Genomic DNA, 21,740 nt, shown 5'->3' with positions numbered 1-21,740 from the left:
TGGAGATAAAATGCTTCCTGTACTTTTCTATGTGGCCATCCTCAGGTTTTGAGTTCTGCATGGTTTCTGATGCGTCTTCATTGAAGTTCAGAGCTATCCCTGAGATATTTTCATCAGTTTGTAGTTGGTTATTTATTGTTTTTGCTGCATTTGCAGGGGAGACAAGTGTTGGGACCTCCTACCCCTCCATCTTGCTGGTGTAACCTTCTTTAAACTTCCATTTTATACTTCCATTTCCAATGTGATTTTTTATAGCAAAGATTATAAATTCCTCCCACCCAAGTATCTGTTCTCCTCTCCTTCATTTCAGTAACAGAACCTCTGAGTTTTAGCTAGATGTTATAGATTCCAGCCTCCCTCACAGTAGTTACAGCCATATGACTAATTTTTGACCAATAGTATGTGAGGCAAAGTTGTAAATACAAACTCCAGGTCACATCCTTTAAAAAGAAAATTGCCCTGTCCATTTTCTTCCATTACCATTTTCCACATGCACATGAGGAAACCACCATAGGAGATGATGAAAACAAAAAGAATCTTTTTCCTTTGATGACCTGGTGGACAGAGGCCTACTGTCCAGGATCACCTGCCCATCTTCTGGATGGGTATGTGAGAGAAAAAAAAAAAATATCTATCTCATGGCAGTGTAGCAAATGGGCTCTGGAGACAGAATACCTAATTCAAATCCTGGCTCCTTGAGTTACTAATTACTTGACCTTGAGCAAGTTACATAAGTTATTTGTGTCTCAGTTTCCTCACCTATAAAATGGAGATACCCACACATACTGTTCTTGGGAGACTTAAAGGAGTTAATATATATAACGTGCCAGGCAAAGAGTATGTGTTATATGGGACTTCCCTGGTGGTGCAGTGGTTAAGAATCCGCCTGCCAATGCAGGGGACATGGCTTCAATCCCTGGTCCGGGAAGATCCCACATGCCATGGGGCAACTAAGCCCGTGCGCCACAACTACTGAGGCCATGCGCCTAGAGCCCATGCTCCGCAATAAGAGAAGCCACCACAATGAGAAGCCCATACACCACAACAAGGAGTAGCCCGCACACAGCAACAAAGACCCAGCACAGCCAATAAATAAATAAATAAATTTATTTTAAAAAAAGAGAGAGTATGTGTTATAAAAACGTCTGTTATTACTATTGTTGCTTGAGGGACTGTGGTACTGTACTGGGTCACTGAGTAACAGCAGCTCAGTCTATCCTAACAGACAGAGTTACCAAATTGCTCTAAATTCTTTTGGAAATAGACCACACAAAGTAAGTATTTATATTGCATAGAGTAACTGGGTCTATTTATGTCAATGTACTAATGCCAGTTAGTCGTGGATAAACATAGGAAAAACTGACATTTGGAAAAAGAACTGTTAGGAAAAAAGAAGGCACTGAATTCAGAAAAGCCTATTGCAAACAAGAAAGAGAACTCCTTGGATAGGGAGAAGGGAAAATGCAGTTCAGTATCAAAGAGAAAATATGTTTTTAATTTTTAGGCAAACCTGTCAAGTATCTTCCTTTATAGGTATTTTCCTTTGGTTTCATATGCCAGATGTGAAATGTTATATAGCTTAGGGTGTCTGAGACCTTCTTTTCTATTCCAATGATCTATTCTTGTACCATCACCAATAAATATCAATTATTATAACTTAATCTCACAATTAAAATCAGGGAATATAAATCATCCTTGTTGTTAGTTTTCAAAATGTCCTTGGCTCATTTATAGTAAAGACAAAAACATAGGAAAAAACTTAAATGGCTATCAATAGGAAACTAGTTAGATAAATTATACTATATCTGTATGATATAACAATTAAAAGGTACAAGTCAGCACTTTCCATAAGGTTTTGGAAAGTATATTCCAAGGGGTTTATTTTGTTCGTCCTATTGCTCCTATAAATGTGATCTTTCCCTTTGTGTTTTCTGTTACTGTTTTTTGTTGATACATACATATACATACACACACGCGCACGCGTGTGCATATGAAGGAAAATTAGTGAATTTTATTCATCTATCTTGTAAACAGGACTTCACTGAACTTTCATCTGGTTTAAGATACATTTTATAATTGATTTGCTTGGATTTTCCACATGAGCAATAACATCCTCTGCAGACACTGATATAACTTTATCTCACTCTTTTAATGATTAATACCTTTCCTTTCCCTGTCTTATTGATTTGGCCAGAGTTTTCAAAACAATGTTAACTAATAATGGTTGAGAAAGGCTTCCTCTAACACTTCATAACTATTTGTAATGTTGGTTGCTGATTTGAGTTAGATAATACTCAGCTAGCATGGAAAATATTCCTTAAGAAATTTTATCTGAAACTAATAATGATTTTTATCAAAACTCTTCACTGCATTTATTAAGATAATCACTGGTTTTCTTGCTTTGACCTACTGATAAATTTTAATTAAAGTCTTAATAATCCTTACTTTGTCAAAGTGTCCTATATCTGAAAATGCCGCTCAATTCAATTTGCTAGTATTTTAGATTTTTGTATTTATTTTCATGAGTGACAATGATCTGTAAGTTGTTTCAGGTTATTCTTACCAGGTTTTGATTTCAGCAACATACTAGCTTCTAAACTTTTCTTTTTTTCTATGCTCTGGAAAATAAAGCATAGGAAAATTTCTTGAAAGTTTAGAGAACTAATCTATAAAGTCATCATTGTTTGGTGTCTTCACTGAAGGCAACTTGATTTCATATTCAGTTGCGGGTTTTCTACTATTTAAGTCAATTTTAGTTATTTATATTTCCCTAAAATATTGTCCATCTCAATCATATTTTCAAATGTATTAACAGGAGCTATCTTTAGCATCCACTTAGATTGACTGGATCTCCTCTATTTAACTTGCCAAGAACTTAGAGGTATATTAAAATCACCCACTAATGCTGTGTTTCTATCAATTTCTCCATATTATCCAAATAATTATAGCTTTATCTACCTTTGTTCTAGTGCTTGGCACACTTGTTATTATCTAGCTTGTATAAAATCATCTTTGATATCTTGCTTTAAACCTTTTGTTCTGTATCTATATTTTGTGGGGTAGTAATAATGTCTTCCTCACCTTTCTTGAGCTGAGAAAAACAGATACACAGTTGCCAATCTGTTTATTTTAAGCTTTCAGTCTTGCTGTTTTAAGAGTTTCTAGGATGTATCAGCTATTTAGATTTTGTTTTTAACCCAACCTGAGAGTCTCTTTTTTTTTTAATGGGAGTATTTTATCCTTTTAGATATCTTATTACTGAAACTGATTTGCTTGTTCTTGTCTTGTATTCAGCATTCTCCGGATTTTGTGCATCTTGGAAATTTTCTTACTTTTCTATAGCAGTGATGGATGGACCTCTTCAAGAATTTTTTCCAAGAAGGAATATACATTATTTTATACAGAATTTCAAAGGGTTCTTAGTCTCTGAGGTCCATCCATGAATTCCCATGGTTCAGTAGATTCTAGTCTAAGGATCTCTGCTCTAGATGTTACTTTTACATTTTGAAACACATATTTGGGCCACTATTTCTATAATTACCATCTTAGAAATACAATAATATTATAATTTAAGAAATCTATGAATATAAATTGCAAAAGACCCAGTTTACTATAGCCGTATATTATGTATCTTTCACCAAAAATTAGTTGATATATTTCAAAATAATAGTAGAGCAACTATTTAGTATTACATAATCAACAATTTGTAATGTTAAATACAATTACTCTACTACCATGTCTTCTGCATTCTTGACTTAATTCATCACTGGCCTGGCTGAAGTATTATTTCATATAATTACTTCAGAAGGGTTCCTGGGCAATATGCTTCTGTACCCTTGCATATCTAAGAATATGTCACCTTCACATACGGGTGGCTTCTAATAAGGGTTCAGAAATCTTGAGTCAGAACTCTTTTCCTTCGAATCTCCAGAGTCTGCTTCACTATCTTTTGGCATTAAATGTTTAAGAGAATAAGTCTGGAGGCCAGCTCAATTCACCCATTAACAAATGTTAAATGCACATTTATTACAACTCATGCAATCTAACGCATGCTGAGGATAAAATGAAGGTAAAAACAACAGTCCTAGCTTCGTGGAATTTACAGTCTAACTGAGGATGGTAAAAACTAATGAAAATTGTGATAAATGTAATGAAGCCTGGTATGTGAGAAAATGATGGAGAGCAGGGTGTTTTCTTTGTGTCTATGCAATTGCTATTAGAACCCTGCTCTCACATCTTATTCATGAAGCCTTCTTAGTCAATTAAAGTCTCCATTTCTAGTTCAGTGATCCATCAGTCTGAAATGATGCAGAAAAGGAGCCCTCAGAAAAATATTATCTCTGTCTTTTTTTCCCCCATGTTTGATATATTCCCTGCACTATAAGTCAGTTTTCTCTATCCATGTGATTATTCTGGACACTGAACAAAGAACACTCTGGGGTATATCCTATCTCTCTCCCAGTGTTACTACCTGCCACATATAGCGAAGTCTCACAAGCTTTCTACCAGTTAGACCACCACTTAAACCTCCATAATCCTACATTGAGAGAGAGAAAGAAATTCCAACAGCTCCTTGATTGTCCCTCCAAATTAGGTACTAGTGGCCCTCAACCTGGAGCCAGAGATACTGCATTTCATAGAAGGGTGAATAGAGTTGACACTCTTCCTTAATCTATTCTTTTCTCCAACATGTTTGTTGCACACCCTATGTTTATTCCATGGGAATGCTCCTTTTATCTAGTTTTCAGATTCAGTACAGATTTTTCCCCTATTTTTGAAGTCTGTTGGCAATTTTAAATGAAATGAGAAGAAGCAATTACATCACTGTTTTCACTTAGCTATGTTTAATCAAGCCCCAGACTTAGACTTTTAAACCTTTTAAAGGAAGTTTCTGAATAATCCATTTTGATATTTTGTGTAGACTAAACTTCTACTTTAATAACTAAATACTTTAGAAATGAAATCATAACAGTGAACTCTGTGATATATACCATAGGTAAGTCTATATCAAGGATAATAAACTAATTATAATTACTTGAAAATTTTCTTAAATCACTTACTTCAAAGAGTTGCTTTTAAATATAATTAAAAACCTCTTATTTTTTTAAAAAAGTGATCACCTAACAAGAAAATACTTTAGAAATTCTATTAATAGCCTAGACTACTTTCTCTTTTTAATTTTGCTATGTCTTATCAAAAAAATTCTGCTTTGGGCTTCCCTGGTGGCGCAGTGGTTGAGAATCTGCCTGCCAATGCAGGGGACACGGGTTCGAGCCCTGGTCTGGGAAGATCCCACATGCCGCGGAGCAACTGAGCCCGTGAGCCACAACTACTGAGCCTGCGCGTCTGGAGCCTGTGCTCCACAACAAGAGAGGCCGCGATAATGAGAGGCCCGCGCACTGCGATGAAGAGTGGCCCCCGCTTGCCTCAACTAGAGAAAGCCCTCGCAGAGAAACTAAGACCCAACACAGCCATAAATAAATAAATAAATAAAATTTAAAAAAAAAAAAAATTCTGCTTTTTGCCCACATTAAGAAGTGGAAACCCTTACTTCCTTTGCTATGTATACAATATTGCACCAAAAATGACAAAAAGCCAATTTATGATCATTTCATATTTTCTATCAGGTAAGTAACTGTTCAAGTTTTGTTAAACATAAACCATAACATGTCTGATGATTAGACATCTTTAACTTTAAAAAATGAAGTTCATTAAAAAGCTACAAATATAAGCTCAAATATAATTACCTAAACAGTTAATGTTTACATTCTTAGATTTTGAAAATTTATATAAACTATCAAATACTGTTCTTGTGTGGTGTTTTAAGTTTTTCACAATTCACATTTCCACATATGTAGCACACCCCACATTCCTTCCCTTAATTACTCAACCTCAATTTCTTATATTTGAAGAAATATTTATTAACTAAAAAATAATATGAAAGTTTATCATGTTCATTAAAGCCTTCTTTTGCTAGGGAGATGAACAAAAGCAAAAATAGATAAAGTCACACAATTCCAATAACCACTGAAAGTCAGCAAGAAGCATGTGGTCCTACCTTCAGGGGGTAAACTGTAGAGCTGGGCCACAGGTCCAGTCACAGGAATAACTGGTAACTGGAAATGGAAAGAACTTTTAATCGTTGGGAGTGGCAGGCGATTTTTAGGGAAACACTTCCTCATTATCAGACTGGAGGTGTTGACAAGAGGATCAAGGGTCCTGACTGCCAAACATTCCTGTTTTATAAGAAAAGAAAAAAAAGATAATGTGCCTTTGGTGAATAAGTGAAACAATTTTACATGACTTCAGAAAGTAATATATTAATAATTTCAAAAGGCAAATATCACAAAAACCAATATTTTTAACATAATTATAAAACAGCTTTGACTAATCAGAAATATCTCTTTGTAAGTAAGAACCTCATATGGCAAATTTAGCAGTAATGTTCCTTAAATATCTTAACTAAGCAGAAATCAGTACCATCTTTGGTTTCAGAAGTCACCAAAGCACTAAGTAATATCTATGAGTGACTCAGGGAGCATTTAGCAAGCCTAGGGTATAAAATAAAAATGAAAATTTAAGGGAAGAAGAAAAAAAGAAGAAAGATTAAGAAATTAAGAAAGGTGTAGAAAATAAAAAGGAATGTGCATTTGGCTGAGCCTTTCTCAAAATTCTATCAGTTATCATGCAATAGCACCCCTAATAAGTTAGCTGTTCAACTTATAAAAGAATAGCCTGAATATCACAATTTTAAGTTGTAAGAGTTTAATTTGCTATCCTGGTATCTAATCTTGAGAAGGACTAGTGAACAGGGAATTTGAAACTATTTCATATAACACTGTTATTATTATTGACAATTGACATTTAGATGGCTTTAGATGGCACTTTGATAACCTGTGAAATTTTCAATAGAAATCTTCACACCTGACCTGTCAAAACAGATGAAAAACTAAGGCTCATAAATGTGAGGTGGCATAAACAAAGTCAACCAATTCTTCCTCATATATTAAATATCCATCACTGTCTATATTAGTAATAGTAAAAATAAGTGCATGTGATTGATCTAGAAAAGAAAAAGCTAAGAGTTAACATAAAATACGTGTTCTTAACTACTCTCACACAGAAAAAGATTATTTGTTGTGCGTTAGACCAAGAGGGCACAACCAAGATGACTGGTTGGAATTTTCAAGACAGATTTTGTTCTAATAATTATAGCCTTGTAAAAATAAAAGGTTTCTTTCCAATATCCCCACTCTCCATAACTGACAGTCTTCTACAGATGCTAGAATCTTGCTAAAGATATTGTTGAGAAGGTTTATGCGTAAGATGGCTGGCAGAACCAGGATTCCTAACGCCAGTTTTCACTTTTGTACCTGCACTATTTAAAAATATTCTCTCCAGAGGAAAGACACTGAGAACACTCACAAACAGCATATCTGCCTGACCAGCCATAAAGGATTCATGAATACTTATGAGGGGAACATACAAAACTGAGTACAGCCAACTGCACACCTTAGAAAACGTGGCTATATGGAATCCCTTCCTGCCCAGTGGAGAGATTTATATACATCTTCCTTTTACGTATGGGGGAAAAACCTCATATTGCAGAGATATGCACTGAGCACTTGCTCGAACTCAGTCTGATGTCACATTTGAGAAACGATTGTGCCTTTTGGCTTTCGGATTTTTTTAATATATTTATCATACTTTTTGAGTATTTTTAGAAATACTAAGCATTCTTAAGAACCAAATCCTATCATTAATAGATAATCATAATAATAGGAAGAAAATTAAAAACTCACTTGCGAAGTGTTATAAAGAATTTTCATCCCATTGGCATCAATAAATGCTTTTCTTCCCAACTTGATGCTTGTAACACTTTTTAAACTCTGTAAAATTCCTTTTCGAATGAGCATGTTTCTATGCCGATTATCATGGCGGTGCCAATCTACATAAATTGTTAAAAGGACTTGGACATATCCTCTGTCTACAGCTCTCCTGGCATTTGTTTCTTTAACAAAAGAAAATTGAGAAAGAATATTTTTTAAATAATAAGAGACACTGGTAGAATAAATCAAATTAAAAACATAACCACAATACTGTAATGAAGTCTTACAATACTTTTTTTCCAAAAAAAAATGGCAACCACATATTTAAATATTTATTAGCTAACAAAATAAATATGACAAGTTCCAGGTGATTTTCCAGAAACCTGCCCATATATTGTTTTGTGGTTAATAAATATCAAAATATCTTTAACACAATTAAGGTTGTATATTTTTAAATGTTAATACTAACAAAACTTTCATATATTTTAAAACTTATGAATATACTGACTTTCATTACACCAAAAGGAATACATAAGCCTTTAACTCACTAGCTGTGACTATGATTTTGTTAAAAGCCATTATCATTATTGCAACTTCTATTACAATCTTTGTGTGAAATAAACTCCATTGGATTGTAGCTCCTACTACAAATTTTATGTGTTTCTATTGAAATTATTTTAAATTTTAATTACCCCCACAATTATATAAATATCCATGCTACAACAAAGCTAAGTGAAAAATACTTAAACAACTTTTTAGTAAGTGAAATGTAAGAAGCATTATATGATTAGAAGATAGTGCTTTATTGTCATTAATTTTTTAATATATGAAAAAAACTACATCAAAAATTTTTTTTGTAAACAGTCAATTTTATTGGGGTAAAATTAACAGAAATAAATCCATAAATTTGATGTACTTCATTTTTTTAATGTTAATATTTAAGATTTTTAACCAGAAGGGTGCATTTCACTAAGATGAGAGCAAGGGAATCATATCTTAGCAACATCCTGAGCCACCCAGCACCACATGGGTGGGCCAATGATAAGAGTGCAAGATAATGTGGAATACCAACCCATCTGAGGTTGTTTAATTAGAAAGAAATACCAATCTCTTCCTCATCTACGTTTACGTATAAAATGACCACCTGGCTCATGGCATGGACACTAAGATAATGCAACAGTAAGGCTGTGCTGCTTTTAGTTGCCTGAAAGAGTTACTACAGTTTTAAATGTGCTAATACCCACCTAAAACATAAAGACACCGAGATCAACAAACTTATTAATGCCCTCTTAGAAATTATGTTCTGATATTTGAGAGCTGGAAGAAACTCACAGGGGCAGGAGCGGGGCACTTTCTTATGTAAAAGGTTTAATACCTCTGTTGTGTCTGGAAGAGCTACAAATGTAATTCCAGATTCCACTGGAATTCCCAAAAGCCTAAATGGTACTTATGAGAAATATTTAAATTCTTTATTGAAGATCAAATAAAAAACTTGTGCATAACTCAAACACAGGTGCTGAGTGACTCTTAAGAGAAGTGAACAGAGCTATCTGCAATCCAGGAGCATTTACTTGTCAGTTACTTTTTTACCTGATGGAGCAAACAGATATGTTTGCCCACCATCCTCCTTTGAAGGAGAAGAAGGGAGGGTGTAAAAGGAAGCTTATTATTTAAAACTGAAGATATCAGCATTTCAGTCATTTTAAGGTTAACTGATATCTAAAAATACTTGAAACTTAGAGTTTTAGTTTTTACTGACTTCAAATTAGTGACTCTGTCATCAGTGATTCTGAAAATTAGTAAGCTTTAATAAGAGTTTAGTTTTAATGGCTATTTTAATCTACTCTAAATCAAAAAAATATGTCTACATTAATTTAAAAATTAATCTTTAAACAATTTGAACCACAAAGGCAGGGAGGGTACATCAAAGCAAGGCTACAAATATCTTTGAAATTAATCCAAGTATTCTAATCTTGGTCTAAAGTTTATCATATCATATATGAAAACAAAGCTACATAGCTAATCTAATTGAATAACACACATTTCATTTCAAGGATAAAACTGTTAACTGAATTTTATGCACTCTAGTACATAATACTAATACCTAAGGTGATTCTTTAAATTTAATAAATCATTACCAAATATCAGATTCTCAATCTATTAATCATTTGCTACTGTTCTTCTCATCAAACTTAAGGGCAAGTTGGTCCCACCCTCAATAGACAGTTTTGGGGAAAAATAACATTGAAAGCCATCAACATAGATCTTTAGGACTAAATGTTATTGTGGTTAAATAAGATGTTAATTTAATCAACCAATGGAATGGGGGAATGGGAGTGCTAACAAAAATTAATATTTAAAATACAGACACTGAGTATCATGGAGAGAAAAAAAGCACATAATGCAGATGGTTACTCTCCAAAAACACCATATTGTGTTAAGACACATTTCCTCCAAAACTTCAATTTTGAAGATTAAAAAAATTGTGCTTTAGTCTGTAAATGCATTTAGCAAAGTGTAAATTTACATTAAGTCATTTTTAATGTTATAAATTTGAATTTTATGGTAGAAATAATACTTCTAATAAAGAGGTCCTAACTGAAAATCATATGTTATACAGAGACAGTAGTTGTCAAAGATACTCTTCATGGTAGATGTACTCAAGGCCATGTTAGCATCACTTTTTCAAAATGATACTATATAATATTTACATATTACTTTCCCCTACTAACAAGGCTTTATGTTTATAAAAGTAACTTAGAAAAAGGAAGTCAATATACTTGAATAAATTATATAAATGTACTGATAAATTAGAGCTCAATAAACATAAATGATCTTAGTTATGATGTATATCAATCAACTGTACTAAAAGATAAAATCAACTTTGACATTATTATGAACAAGCTTTATAAACATAAACTAAATCTACATTTCCAGTTTCTTTAACATAGTAGATAGAATACTCAGAAAATAGTATCTAGTATTTCTAGTATTTAAAAACTTACTTGATTTTAGCAATGCAGCAAGAGTGTCTAAAGCAACCCTGTCAACATGAGAAAACACAAACAACAACAAAACTAGTAAAATTAATCTACAATAGTAAATTCATACAATCTTTTCAGATAAGTTATTAGTATCTACTCCAAATGTCATTCCTGTTATAATCAATTACATATGGCATTTCTCTACATGCCTCACTTCCTTCAGGTTAAAATTGGATATGAGGAAGATTGAAATATCAACAAAAGAGCACCAAAAAAAAAATGTTTAAGAAAGAAAAAGAAGAAAATTAACAATGTCTAAAAGTCTTCGTTATCGGAGGTTAGGTGAATGGAATCATTGTACCTGTGTCTGACTGGGACAGAGTTCACAAAGGAATAATACTAAGAATCATAGATTCTGATTCACAAAAAAATTAAAACAAAAACAAGTTTTAACACAACGTTTGCGACTACAAAATTCTATAGATATTCATAGCTATCTGACTTCAAAGTATTTTAGCTCTATCAAGCAATAATCCTAACATTTAATGTGATAACAAATGTAAAATATTTTGGAACTAGGAGGTTTGGGGAGAGGAAGTATGAACCCTTAACATTTTTCAGCCATACGGCACCAAAGAGAATAATGACCTAATTAACATCTCAAAATTTCTCACCGCCCATTAGAGGACTTATATATTCTTTGAATATAAATGTGCAGTTACACACAGTGAAATCAGTGGCCATTAATCAGCTTTAAAAATATATATAACATCACTGTGGAAAAACTGTAATTCAAATATTTTTTTAAAAATGAGTTATTGAAGAAATGGAACTTTCAGGAACTTTAAAAATATAAGCCAGTACCTCTTAGTAAGATTTCAACAAGGATAATTAAGTTGCATAAAAATCTGTACACTGTCAAATTTAAGCATTTCACTCATCACTAAGCATTTGTTGAATGCCTACTAGATACCCACAGTAGCAGGTTCTTCACGGGTATAAAATTAGAAAACAAAGTTATCTCTTTCACAGATAATTTTACAATCTAGATAATGTAATAAAATGTACACATCTATGGAAAAACTACTCAAGAAATTAAAACTGAAAACAAGGTAATAAAGTTAATAAAGCTGCATACACATTAGTGGTACACGTAGCATGACCAGATGATGACTTCTAAGATGACTTAGAAGATTTAAAACGGATACTGATTTAAGATGGATATTGGTTCAAAATAAAACCTGAAACAATAATCCAGAACTAGGTACAGACTAAGTGCTCATTTATAATAAATGCTCATTACTGCTACCCTCTAGAGCAAGTTGTTAACAGTTACATTTTGGTTTATTGACACAAATAAAGCACCCATATAAACATTTATTTATGATAACATTTGTAAAATAAAAACAACAGTATATGCTCTAAAAAATATAAACTCCTGCATGTAACTTTCTCAAAACAATGTGCAGTTTTGGTAATGGCAAGTTAAAAGTAAATGAAAACTATAAAATTATAACAGAATTTTCACAGCACTGAATCATCAGTAAGAAACTTTTCATAATCTTATAACTATGCAATAAAATGCACTTAAAACTGTAAAACTATCAGAATAAGGATGACTTTTAAATTGGTCAAAATCAGAACTAAATGGATCTTCTAAGTACAATGGCAATTTTGGGGAAAAAAGAAAAGAAGACTTCATTCAGCAAGACCTGATAAATGCCAAAAATTGTTACACATGCCTTGTATATGTGTTTTCTAGTTTAATTCTTAAAAAAAAAAATTCCTAGTCCATAGAATTGGCATATTTTATGAATAAAGAAACTAAGGATTTCAGAATATAATATGCCTAGGGTCACATAAAAACTAAGTGATATGAAAAATAAATCATACAAGATTCTTGTTGAGAAAGAAAATTATGAAATCAGAAATGTCAGTCTCCTCCAAAAAGATATGTTGAAGTCCAAACCTCTAGCACCTCAGAACTTGGCCTTATCTGGAAACAGGGTCTTTGTAGAGGTAATTAGTTAAAATGAAGTCATGCTGGAGTAGACTGCCCTTAATCCATCAAGACTGACGCTCTTATAAAAAGAGGGAAGACTATTTGAAGACAGACACACAAGGAGAGAACACCATATGATGACAGAGGCAGAGACTGAAATGTTGCACCTACAACCAAGGAACACTAAAGATTGCCAGCAAACCACCAAAAGCTAGGAATAAGCAAGGAAGGATTCTCCCCTGCAGGTTACACAGGGAACACTGGTCCAGCTGACAAGTTGATTCTGAACTTCCAGCCTCCAGAGACAATAAATTTGTTATTGTAAACTACCAACTTTGTACTAGGTACTTTGTTACAACAGTCCTAGGAAACTAGTACAATCGCTTAGCGGCAATCGTTTGCAATGAACTCAGAATTTTCCCATTTACAGCTAAGTCTTAATTCAAAATTTTAAAAATCTTAACAGTACTTTCAGAAACAGTCTTTCTGCCTGCTGGCAGTTGTTTACAACACATTTGAACCAAACAGAAGTGCTCTGACATTTTCTAAGCCTTAAACTACATGTTTTTCTCTTGATGTTTATTCTTCAACACTGCCAAAACTGGATATACACCCAATTCCTTCTGCCCATCATGCTTGTTCCACAGCCCCATTAGATGAAAAGAAATTATGAAGTTTGGTGCAAAGTCGTCTTGACAGTTTTACCAAGATGATTTTTAAAAGGTATTTTCAAAAACTTCAGTACAAAGGAATTTCTGTAATTCTATGTCAGTTACAAGCCAGTATGTATTTATAATATAAAAGTTACCCAACAATTACAGAATAGTATTTATTGAAAAGTACATTTTTATATGTTGATTAGAATTTCTCAGCACCAATATTTTATACTTCCTCATATATTTTTCAGTCTTCATAAGTCCCACACAGAATAACATAACTAACAATGGCTTTAAAAGCAGCCTGTGGCTTATTCATTTGGGAGCAGCGAGGGAGGAGAAACTGAAGCCCCAGGTACTCATGAAGTCATTTAAGTTGGGGGGGCGTCAATCCTTGCAATAACCTCCAAACCTGTAGTGAAACTTGGAAAGAGTTACAATAACTTTTAGAGTTGCTTCCTTCTAGATTAACAATGTTTAAATCCAAAACCTAAAATGGAAAGGAAAGGAAATTCTAAAGGGAAGTGTCGCTCTTCAAACATAAATAATAACCCTCAATCTTCTTCAACTAACTAAATGCAGGGCATTAAGGGGAGGAAGAACTGGTATACAAATGCTCTAGATGTTGAGATTGTTTCATTAAGGGGGAGATCCTACAATTATTCAAAATAAAGGAATCATGATATAGATGTCTGGTCAATGAATGGTTTATCCTTTTTAAAGTAAAAATAAAGTTTGAAGAATTTTTCTTTTTAAAAATATAGAAAAAAGAATGAAGGAATAATGTAGATAACTTACATTCCTTTCTCAGAAGTTTAGACCCACTGATTTCTACATGGTTTTGGAAATATTCCATGTTGTATATTATACAGATACTTGTGAAATGTTCTTTTCTCCTAGGAACTTTTTATATTAGATTTGGTAACTTGGTTACAATAGAGTAATGTAGATCTTAAGTAGGCGATCATAACCAAGATAAAGATTAATTTTAAAGTACTTTAAAGATCAAGAAGAGAAAAGGCATAAAAATTTTAAAGATAAAGAATATGTTTTTAATATTAACTAGGATTCATTCACATCCACATTACTACATTACTTACCTAAACTAATTACACTGCATTAATATAGGCATTGTGCTAATTACAAGAATCACCTCATTAAATCCTCATAACAACCTTATGATGTATGCACAAATACTACCATTTTACAGACAGGAAACTGGGGCATAAAAAGTTAGGCAACTTACTTCATATCATGAAGCCAGTAAGAGCTGACACACAAATCGAGTTCTGCCTGGCTCCAGAGCCCACTCACTACAGTACATCAATTCTGGAAGTTGGTTTTACTAATTGTGAACAATCATTTTCTTTATCTTGTCACATTTCATCAGATGCTCTAAGACTGTGTGTATGATCTTTATATAAGTAAATATGCTGTCATCCCACCAAAAAATATTTAATAAATAATTATATGTGCAAGTAAGCTTCCATTTTCAAGAAGGGTAAAAGCTAAATATCTGACCTTTATTAAGAAAGGGTGAAAAGACTGGGTATGTTCTGGACATTATTCATTTGTAAAATTTAACCAAATAGTTGATGTGGACAAGTTCTTCCTTATAAAAGAATCACAGCTAACAAAAGTAGAAAGAATGAGAAAATTAGAAAAGTCACTATTTTGGAACCTTTTAAGAAATAATGGATCAGGCAATGCTATGAAATATTGCTAAGTTTTTAGGTGAAAGGGGATGGAACATTTCAACTCAATGATTTTAAGAGGTGCAAAACAGAGACCCAGCACCAACTATGAAATATTCTGACCATTAAAAAAAACAACAACAAATCTAATCAAGCCTCAAGCTCCATCAGTCTACAGAAAATTTGAGGGATATACCTACAAATTAAGTGACCCCAGTATACAGTCAGCTTAATCTATGTTGGGACATTCTATAAGATGCCACCCAGTTCCTTCAACAAATAAACAAAACAGAACGGAAAAGTAGGGGGGGGCTTCCCTGGTGATGCAGTGGTTGAGAATCTGCCTGCCAATGCGGGGGACACGGGTTCGAGCCCTGGTCTGGGAAGATCCCACATGCCACGGAGCAACTGGGCCTGTGAACCACAATTACTGAGCCTGCGCGTCTGGGGCCTGTGCTCCGCAACAAGAGAGGCCGCGATAGTGAGAGGCCCCCACTTGCCACAACTAGAGAAAGCCCTCGCACAGAAACGAAGACCTAACACGGCCATAAATAAATAAATAAATAAATTTTAAAAAACAGGAAGGATGAAGATTTAAAAAAAAAAAAAAAAAAGTAGGGGGTCTGTTATTGACTGCAAAAAATTACAAGACTTATCAATCAAATAGAATGTAGAGCCCTTATTTGGATCCTGATTTGAACAAGCCAACTGTAAAAAAAAGACATTCCTTAGACAATCAGAAAATATTAGATGATCTTAAAGAATTATTAATATTGTTGAACAAAGAAATGATACTTTGGTAACACTAAAAGAGAAAAACTATGTCTGATAGTGATCATACTAAAGAATTTACAGTATAAATGTCATGGCTGATATTTGCTTTAAAGGGCATTTGGAGACAACTGGAGAAAACTAAACACACTGGATTTTAGATTGTGTTAGGGAATTAATCATTTTGTTGAGCATGATTATAGTATTATGGTTATTTTTTAGGTCCCTATTTAGCAGAGTTACATAATGAAGTATTTAGGGGAAAAGTGAGAAAATATCTGGTATTTGCTTACAGAAATTCATATATATGTGGATAACATCTGGGATTTGCTTAAAAATACCCCAGGAAAAATAAATAAAAGTCTGGAGGCGGAATAAATGAAACAAACATGGCAGAATGTTGATAACTGTTGAATACAATAAGTAATAATATACTATAAATAATAATATATACTATAAATGCTGTATTTGAAAAATTCCATAATAAAAATTTTTTTTAAAGAATGACCATTAATTTGGCTTAAGAAAGTACTAAATATAATGAAATAACTGGAAACTGCTTTCATTTTCTGAGGTTGAAAGACCTACAAATGAATATGTGCATATGTGTGTGTGTGCGTGTATTTATTTATTATTTATTTATTTATGGATGTGTGTATATATATATACACACACACACACACACAAATACACACATATATAACACATATTTTGAGATATATATACATATCTCAAAGTAAGAAAAAGAATAACATGATTCTGACAAAAAAGAAATGTATAAATTTAAAATATATCCAGATAATTGTAAGACTGAAGGAAGTAGTCATTAAAAGACTGTAAAATTGGGTAGGGAATATAGTAGGCACTCAATAAATGTTTCTGAATGAATGATATTTATAAGTGGTCTTTTTTCCTATTATAGTATCTAGGAATGTTCAAAGTCTGAATTTCCATAACACTATGTTCAATGAATTTATCTAATTTTGATATATTTTTGAAGATTAAACTTTATACTAAAGAAAATCTTTATCATAATTAAATCATTATTTAAGAACTGAGAAAGGACCCTAGATACAATTTAACTCAACCTGCTCATTGTACAGATCAAGATGGTAAGGCCCAAAATAACAAAGGGTATACCTCTATTTACACTTAAAACATTTACTCACTTCATAAGACTGGAATTCTTCTTACTAAATGGTCCGATGATTTTAAACATCAGTTCCACAACTCCATTTTTCCCTAAGGATACAGAATTCACAGCTGGGAAGGTGAAAAAAAAGATGTAAAGTGATTTAAAAACCTCAGTGAGTAGAAATGTGTATACGTGTGATACATAACCAAAAACATATACATACAAAATTTTCATTTTGTGTTAACTTCACAACACTGAGCTAACTAAAAGCTGCTCTGAAATTGTTTAGTAAATGTGAACTCAAGTCCCTCGTAAAGTCCACCTTAGTCAATACTTCAAAGGAAGGGTTTTTTTTTTGCTTTATTTTTTAATGGGAAGTTGCAGGGAAATTGCAGTTACATGTTGTTAAAACAAAGTGTTAGACAAAGGCATGCCGATGGGAAGATGAGGTGGGAAAAGAAGTTAAAACAAATTATGAAAGGTCCTAGAAGCTGTTAATTCTTTCAACTGCAGGGAATTACCCAAAAGGAACAACAAATCAGATCTGCATTTTAGATACAGGTCAGATCTAACAGCATTGTAGGAAAGATGGATTTGAGAGACACATTAGGAGACTGTGGTCTAGGTGAGAGGTAATGAGAACCTTAACTAAAGTGACTGCAGTAGGGAAAAACAGGTAACAACTTTAGACAGAACATGCAAATAATTACCTAACCAGAAAATTGTGCCTAACATTTTCAATCCTGAACAAATATTATTTAAAAATTATAGATACACTGTTTACTGGCCTCCTGGTGCTTAATTAAATAAAATGCCACCAAAAATGTAGTTCCTCAAGTTTTGTATGACAATTTTAATTTCCTCTATATCTGTTTATTACTCCATTATCGCTTCTAATTTTAGTCTGTTTTGTCTTCCATTTTCCTTCATTCAGTGGTTTATGTTTTATTTTTTAAATCAACTTTTGAAGACTTCATAACGTATTTTTTCTTTACAATTTCATTCCTCTGCTTCCCTTATGTTTATTGCTCTGTTCCTAATTTCTTTGTTTAAACAGCCAATTAATTCATTTCCTTATGCACTTCTTAATTATTTAAGTGTTAATTATTTAAGTGTTCAAAACTATTTTCCTGTGAGTACACCTTTAGCTATACTGTCAAAGTATAGATACAGATAAATAAATACACACACACACACATCTACCACTTTGATTATCATTATTTTGTGATGATGTTCTGCAATAATATGTACTGTACAGTCTCAATTCTGGGTGTTTTGTTAATCATTCCAAACCCATAGTCAGGGAATAGAAGAAAATCCATACCTCAGGGGCTTGGGACCTAATATTACATTAGTGAGAGAGGGAGAGAATGTGTGTATGTGTGTGTGTGCGTGCCCATTGGGAGACACTTCATCTGAGACTCTCTCCCTGTGATTACTGTTTTCTCCAGCTTCCTCAGAGTCTCCTGTGCTATTTATTTTCGGTTCTGCTACTTCCCTATTCATTACTGAAGAGAATTAGCTCCATGTGACTATGCCACCGCATTCCTTCCTTCTCAATTTTCCTCTCATCTGTGAAAATCCAAATTGGCATAGCAGTTTTTCCAGCTGCCAATATCCTCATATTCCTCCAAATCTTTTCCACAGGCCACCTAATCATCCCCCTTACTACATGCCTTTACAAACTGGGGGAATTAATGAGAATTCTGAAGATTTTGTCAACTCACCTTCTTACCCTACCTCACTTTTGTGGTGGGGGGTTAGAATTACAAAGAGCCATATTAAATATTCTCTTTCCTTGTCCACAAATTTTAGAGATTTATGGAGTTAAAGTACAAAATTTTCATTTTGTGTTAACTTCACAACACTGAGCTAACTAAAAGCTGCTCTGAAATACTCACAGTTGGCAGAATATACTCGTAAAAGCTGAAGACAAGGCAAAACCAAGCGATGATTCTGCAAATTCTGTTTGACCAAATTCAGGGTTATATTTAGAGCTCCATTAATTCTAGCTTTCACTCCAAATTTTTTGTCTGTTTAAAAAAAAATGAACAAACACAATTTATTCATATGTAACTTCTGAATAAAATGAAATGTCATAAAACGATTAAATTTCTAAAACTAATATTATAAATTCATATTATCAACTAAAAGTTGATCTGAGATAATTAAAGCTGTAATCACTTTCTTATATGATTATGATTAAAAGCTTAACTAGTCTGTAAGCTTTTTAGGCACTGAGACATGACTATAAGATGACTATTAATGAAAAGCAAACACATTCTACCTGCATGCTCCTCAAAGCATTCCCATCCACACTCCCTCCTTCTGGCCTCAACAATATCCATGTTATGTGTATCTTTTATAACATATATATGCCAGGGACACACACACCAAGACACACTTCTGACTTTAACGCATTTTTTCTTCCTTTTTCCACCATATGCAATAGAATTACTCAGAAATTTAGGATCCTAAATTCTTGCAGGTCACTAGTTGACTGTAAAAAGCATTCCATGACTCAGACCAAGAAAAAGCAGTAGCATTTTAGATTGTAAAATTTACCAGTTTCAAGGCACACAGAATTGATGTAACAAAAATAGTTCCACCTGAAAGTCATACAAACGAAACCCTTACCTTTCGGTCCAATTTTTGCAAGAATGGAATGAATCTGCACCATTAACTCCTCATTCAGGGGAGATTCTTTGCTGGCATTCATAAGTAACTGTAATAATATTTGTGAACCACCTTTGGAGACTAAGAAACTCGCTCTTCGACCTCCACCTAAGAAGTTTTTTGAAAGAAATATGTTGAAATCGCAAATTCTTCTGTAACATATTAGATAATCACAACTTGTTAGCTTTAAAGAAGTATTAAAAGTGATGACTTCAGAAAGCAAACAAATAGTATCAAAATAAAATTTTATTTTATTTATGTTAGTTTAAAAAATAGCGCAGACAGTAAATAAAAGTGATGCAAAACTCTACATTCAAGGCTCTAAAACACATGGGTTTGAGGGACACCGGAAGATACCAAAAACAAAGCAACAACAAGAGTATGACATTTTCGCTTCCAAATTCCAATACTCAGAATAGCCTCTGTATGAGTATCAGAAAATTCCAAAAAAAGTACACATGATGCATTTCTGATCATTGTTTACAAACAGAAATTACACCAAAGGAAACAAAAACTTACCAGCTGACACCAGCTCAACAAGAATGCTTAAGATATTAAGAGTAGTTTGAAGATCTTTCGTGTTCTGAAATAAATAGTTTATTTGCTTTATTAAAACATTGTAAATTTGTGATTCCCAAACTTTTTCTGTCAGTCGGGAACCACCTATATTTTACAGATGACCTTTTTGGTTTCTCTAAGGATAAACGTATTCAGGTTTTCACCATTCTCACACATCACTTCAGTCTCTTCTTATTGCCCTTAAAATTTTTTGGAAATCATCTGAGCTATTATTTTCTTATTATCAACAGGAATTAATTTGTCATTTGAACTCATCAACTTCTACCAAATAGATAATACAAATAAATGTATCAAAATATAAAAGGCACTATAATGTATATATGGTGACTATCCAGTGAGCTCCCCTCTCAAAAAATAACGGCATTATCAATTTCTTATGTATCCAGCAAGATAGTGCGCACACGTAAAAGTAATCCATGTAAAAATACATGTATACATAGATTTATTTCTCCAAATGGTATTACTGCTCTATAGGTAACTATTTTTTATACTGATATTTTTACATGTCAATAAATAGTTTCTTCATCCTTTTTTAAGGGCCACATGATATATTCCACTGCATGGCAATACCATTGTTTATGCAACCAGTCACCTATCAATGGGATATTTAAATTTTTTAAATTTTTGCTATTAAAAATTGCAACCAAAACTAAGTACATACACTTACAGGGAAGCAAGTACAACTGTACATGGGATAAATTCCTGGAATTTCTGGGTCAATGATATGGGCATTTATTTTGATAGTAGATATTACTAACTTGCTCTTCATTGAGCAATTTACACTCCAACCCACAATGCAGAAAAGTAACTATTTCCCAAAGTCTGAACAACCAATCTAATAAGAGAAAATGTTTAAATACTGTACTTTGGTTATATTTCTCTTACTAAAAGCAATGCTTGGATGAAGAAAACCACACAGACAGCAGAACTGTGGCCTATTCAAGGAACTGCCTCATCCCCAGAGTAGAAGGATTTTACAGTGTTTATTTAGAGGAATTTCAGAATTGCAATGTATCAGTGACTGGAATGGGACTCTTGCTCTTCCCCTTTCCAAAAGGGAATAAGTGTTGTCTCTACTTCACCATTTAAGGGCAGAGACTAATGGAACCAGAAAGTCAAATCCAGACCAGAAAAAGGACCACATATTAACCAGAGACCCTCGTCTTAGCACTGGGGGTGTTAACTGGACCACTGGCTTACTGGGGACAGAGTTGGAAGAATGAGAGACAAACATTTGTTAAAGAAAAGAATGGACTGCGGCAGGAGCAATATTGCTAAGTGTTCATCTTCTTCCTGGGTACACAGCCAAACCACATTTTCCAGCTCTTTTGCAATTAGGTTTGGGCCATGTGACTGATTTCAGGCCACTGGAATATGAATGGAAGTTGCACTGTTATCTCATTTACCAGGGAGG

The 21,740-nt window shown here is 33.3% G+C and overlaps 1 protein-coding gene across 9 annotated transcripts in view; it reads right to left on the bottom strand.

The window, feature by feature from the left end:
- Positions 1-21,740, bottom strand: part of AGTPBP1 (ATP/GTP binding carboxypeptidase 1) — a 174,858-nt gene that overhangs the window by 98,850 nt on the left and 54,268 nt on the right. For 6 of the 9 annotated variants that reach the window (XM_057548960.1, XM_057548966.1, XM_057548963.1 and 3 more), the window contains 7 exons: positions 20,267-20,330; positions 19,709-19,855; positions 18,973-19,104; positions 17,106-17,199; positions 10,835-10,872; positions 7,803-8,011; positions 6,059-6,236 (listed from right to left, as the gene is read on the bottom strand). In XM_057548960.1, the coding sequence (XP_057404943.1) occupies positions 6,059-6,236; positions 7,803-8,011; positions 10,835-10,872; positions 17,106-17,199; positions 18,973-19,104; positions 19,709-19,855; positions 20,267-20,330 (862 nt within the window). The remainder of the gene's footprint in view (positions 1-6,058; positions 6,237-7,802; positions 8,012-10,834; positions 10,873-17,105; positions 17,200-18,972; positions 19,105-19,708; positions 19,856-20,266; positions 20,331-21,740) is intronic. The other 3 variants (XM_057548967.1, XM_057548968.1, XM_057548962.1) reach the window with 2 other exon arrangements.

The sequence above is a fragment of the Balaenoptera acutorostrata genome, chromosome 6, assembly GCF_949987535.1.
Source record: "Balaenoptera acutorostrata chromosome 6, mBalAcu1.1, whole genome shotgun sequence".
Taxonomy (NCBI): Eukaryota; Metazoa; Chordata; class Mammalia; order Artiodactyla; family Balaenopteridae; genus Balaenoptera; species Balaenoptera acutorostrata.
The sequence above is the reverse complement of the archived record's forward strand: the minus strand, read 5'-3'. Positions and strand labels throughout refer to the sequence as shown.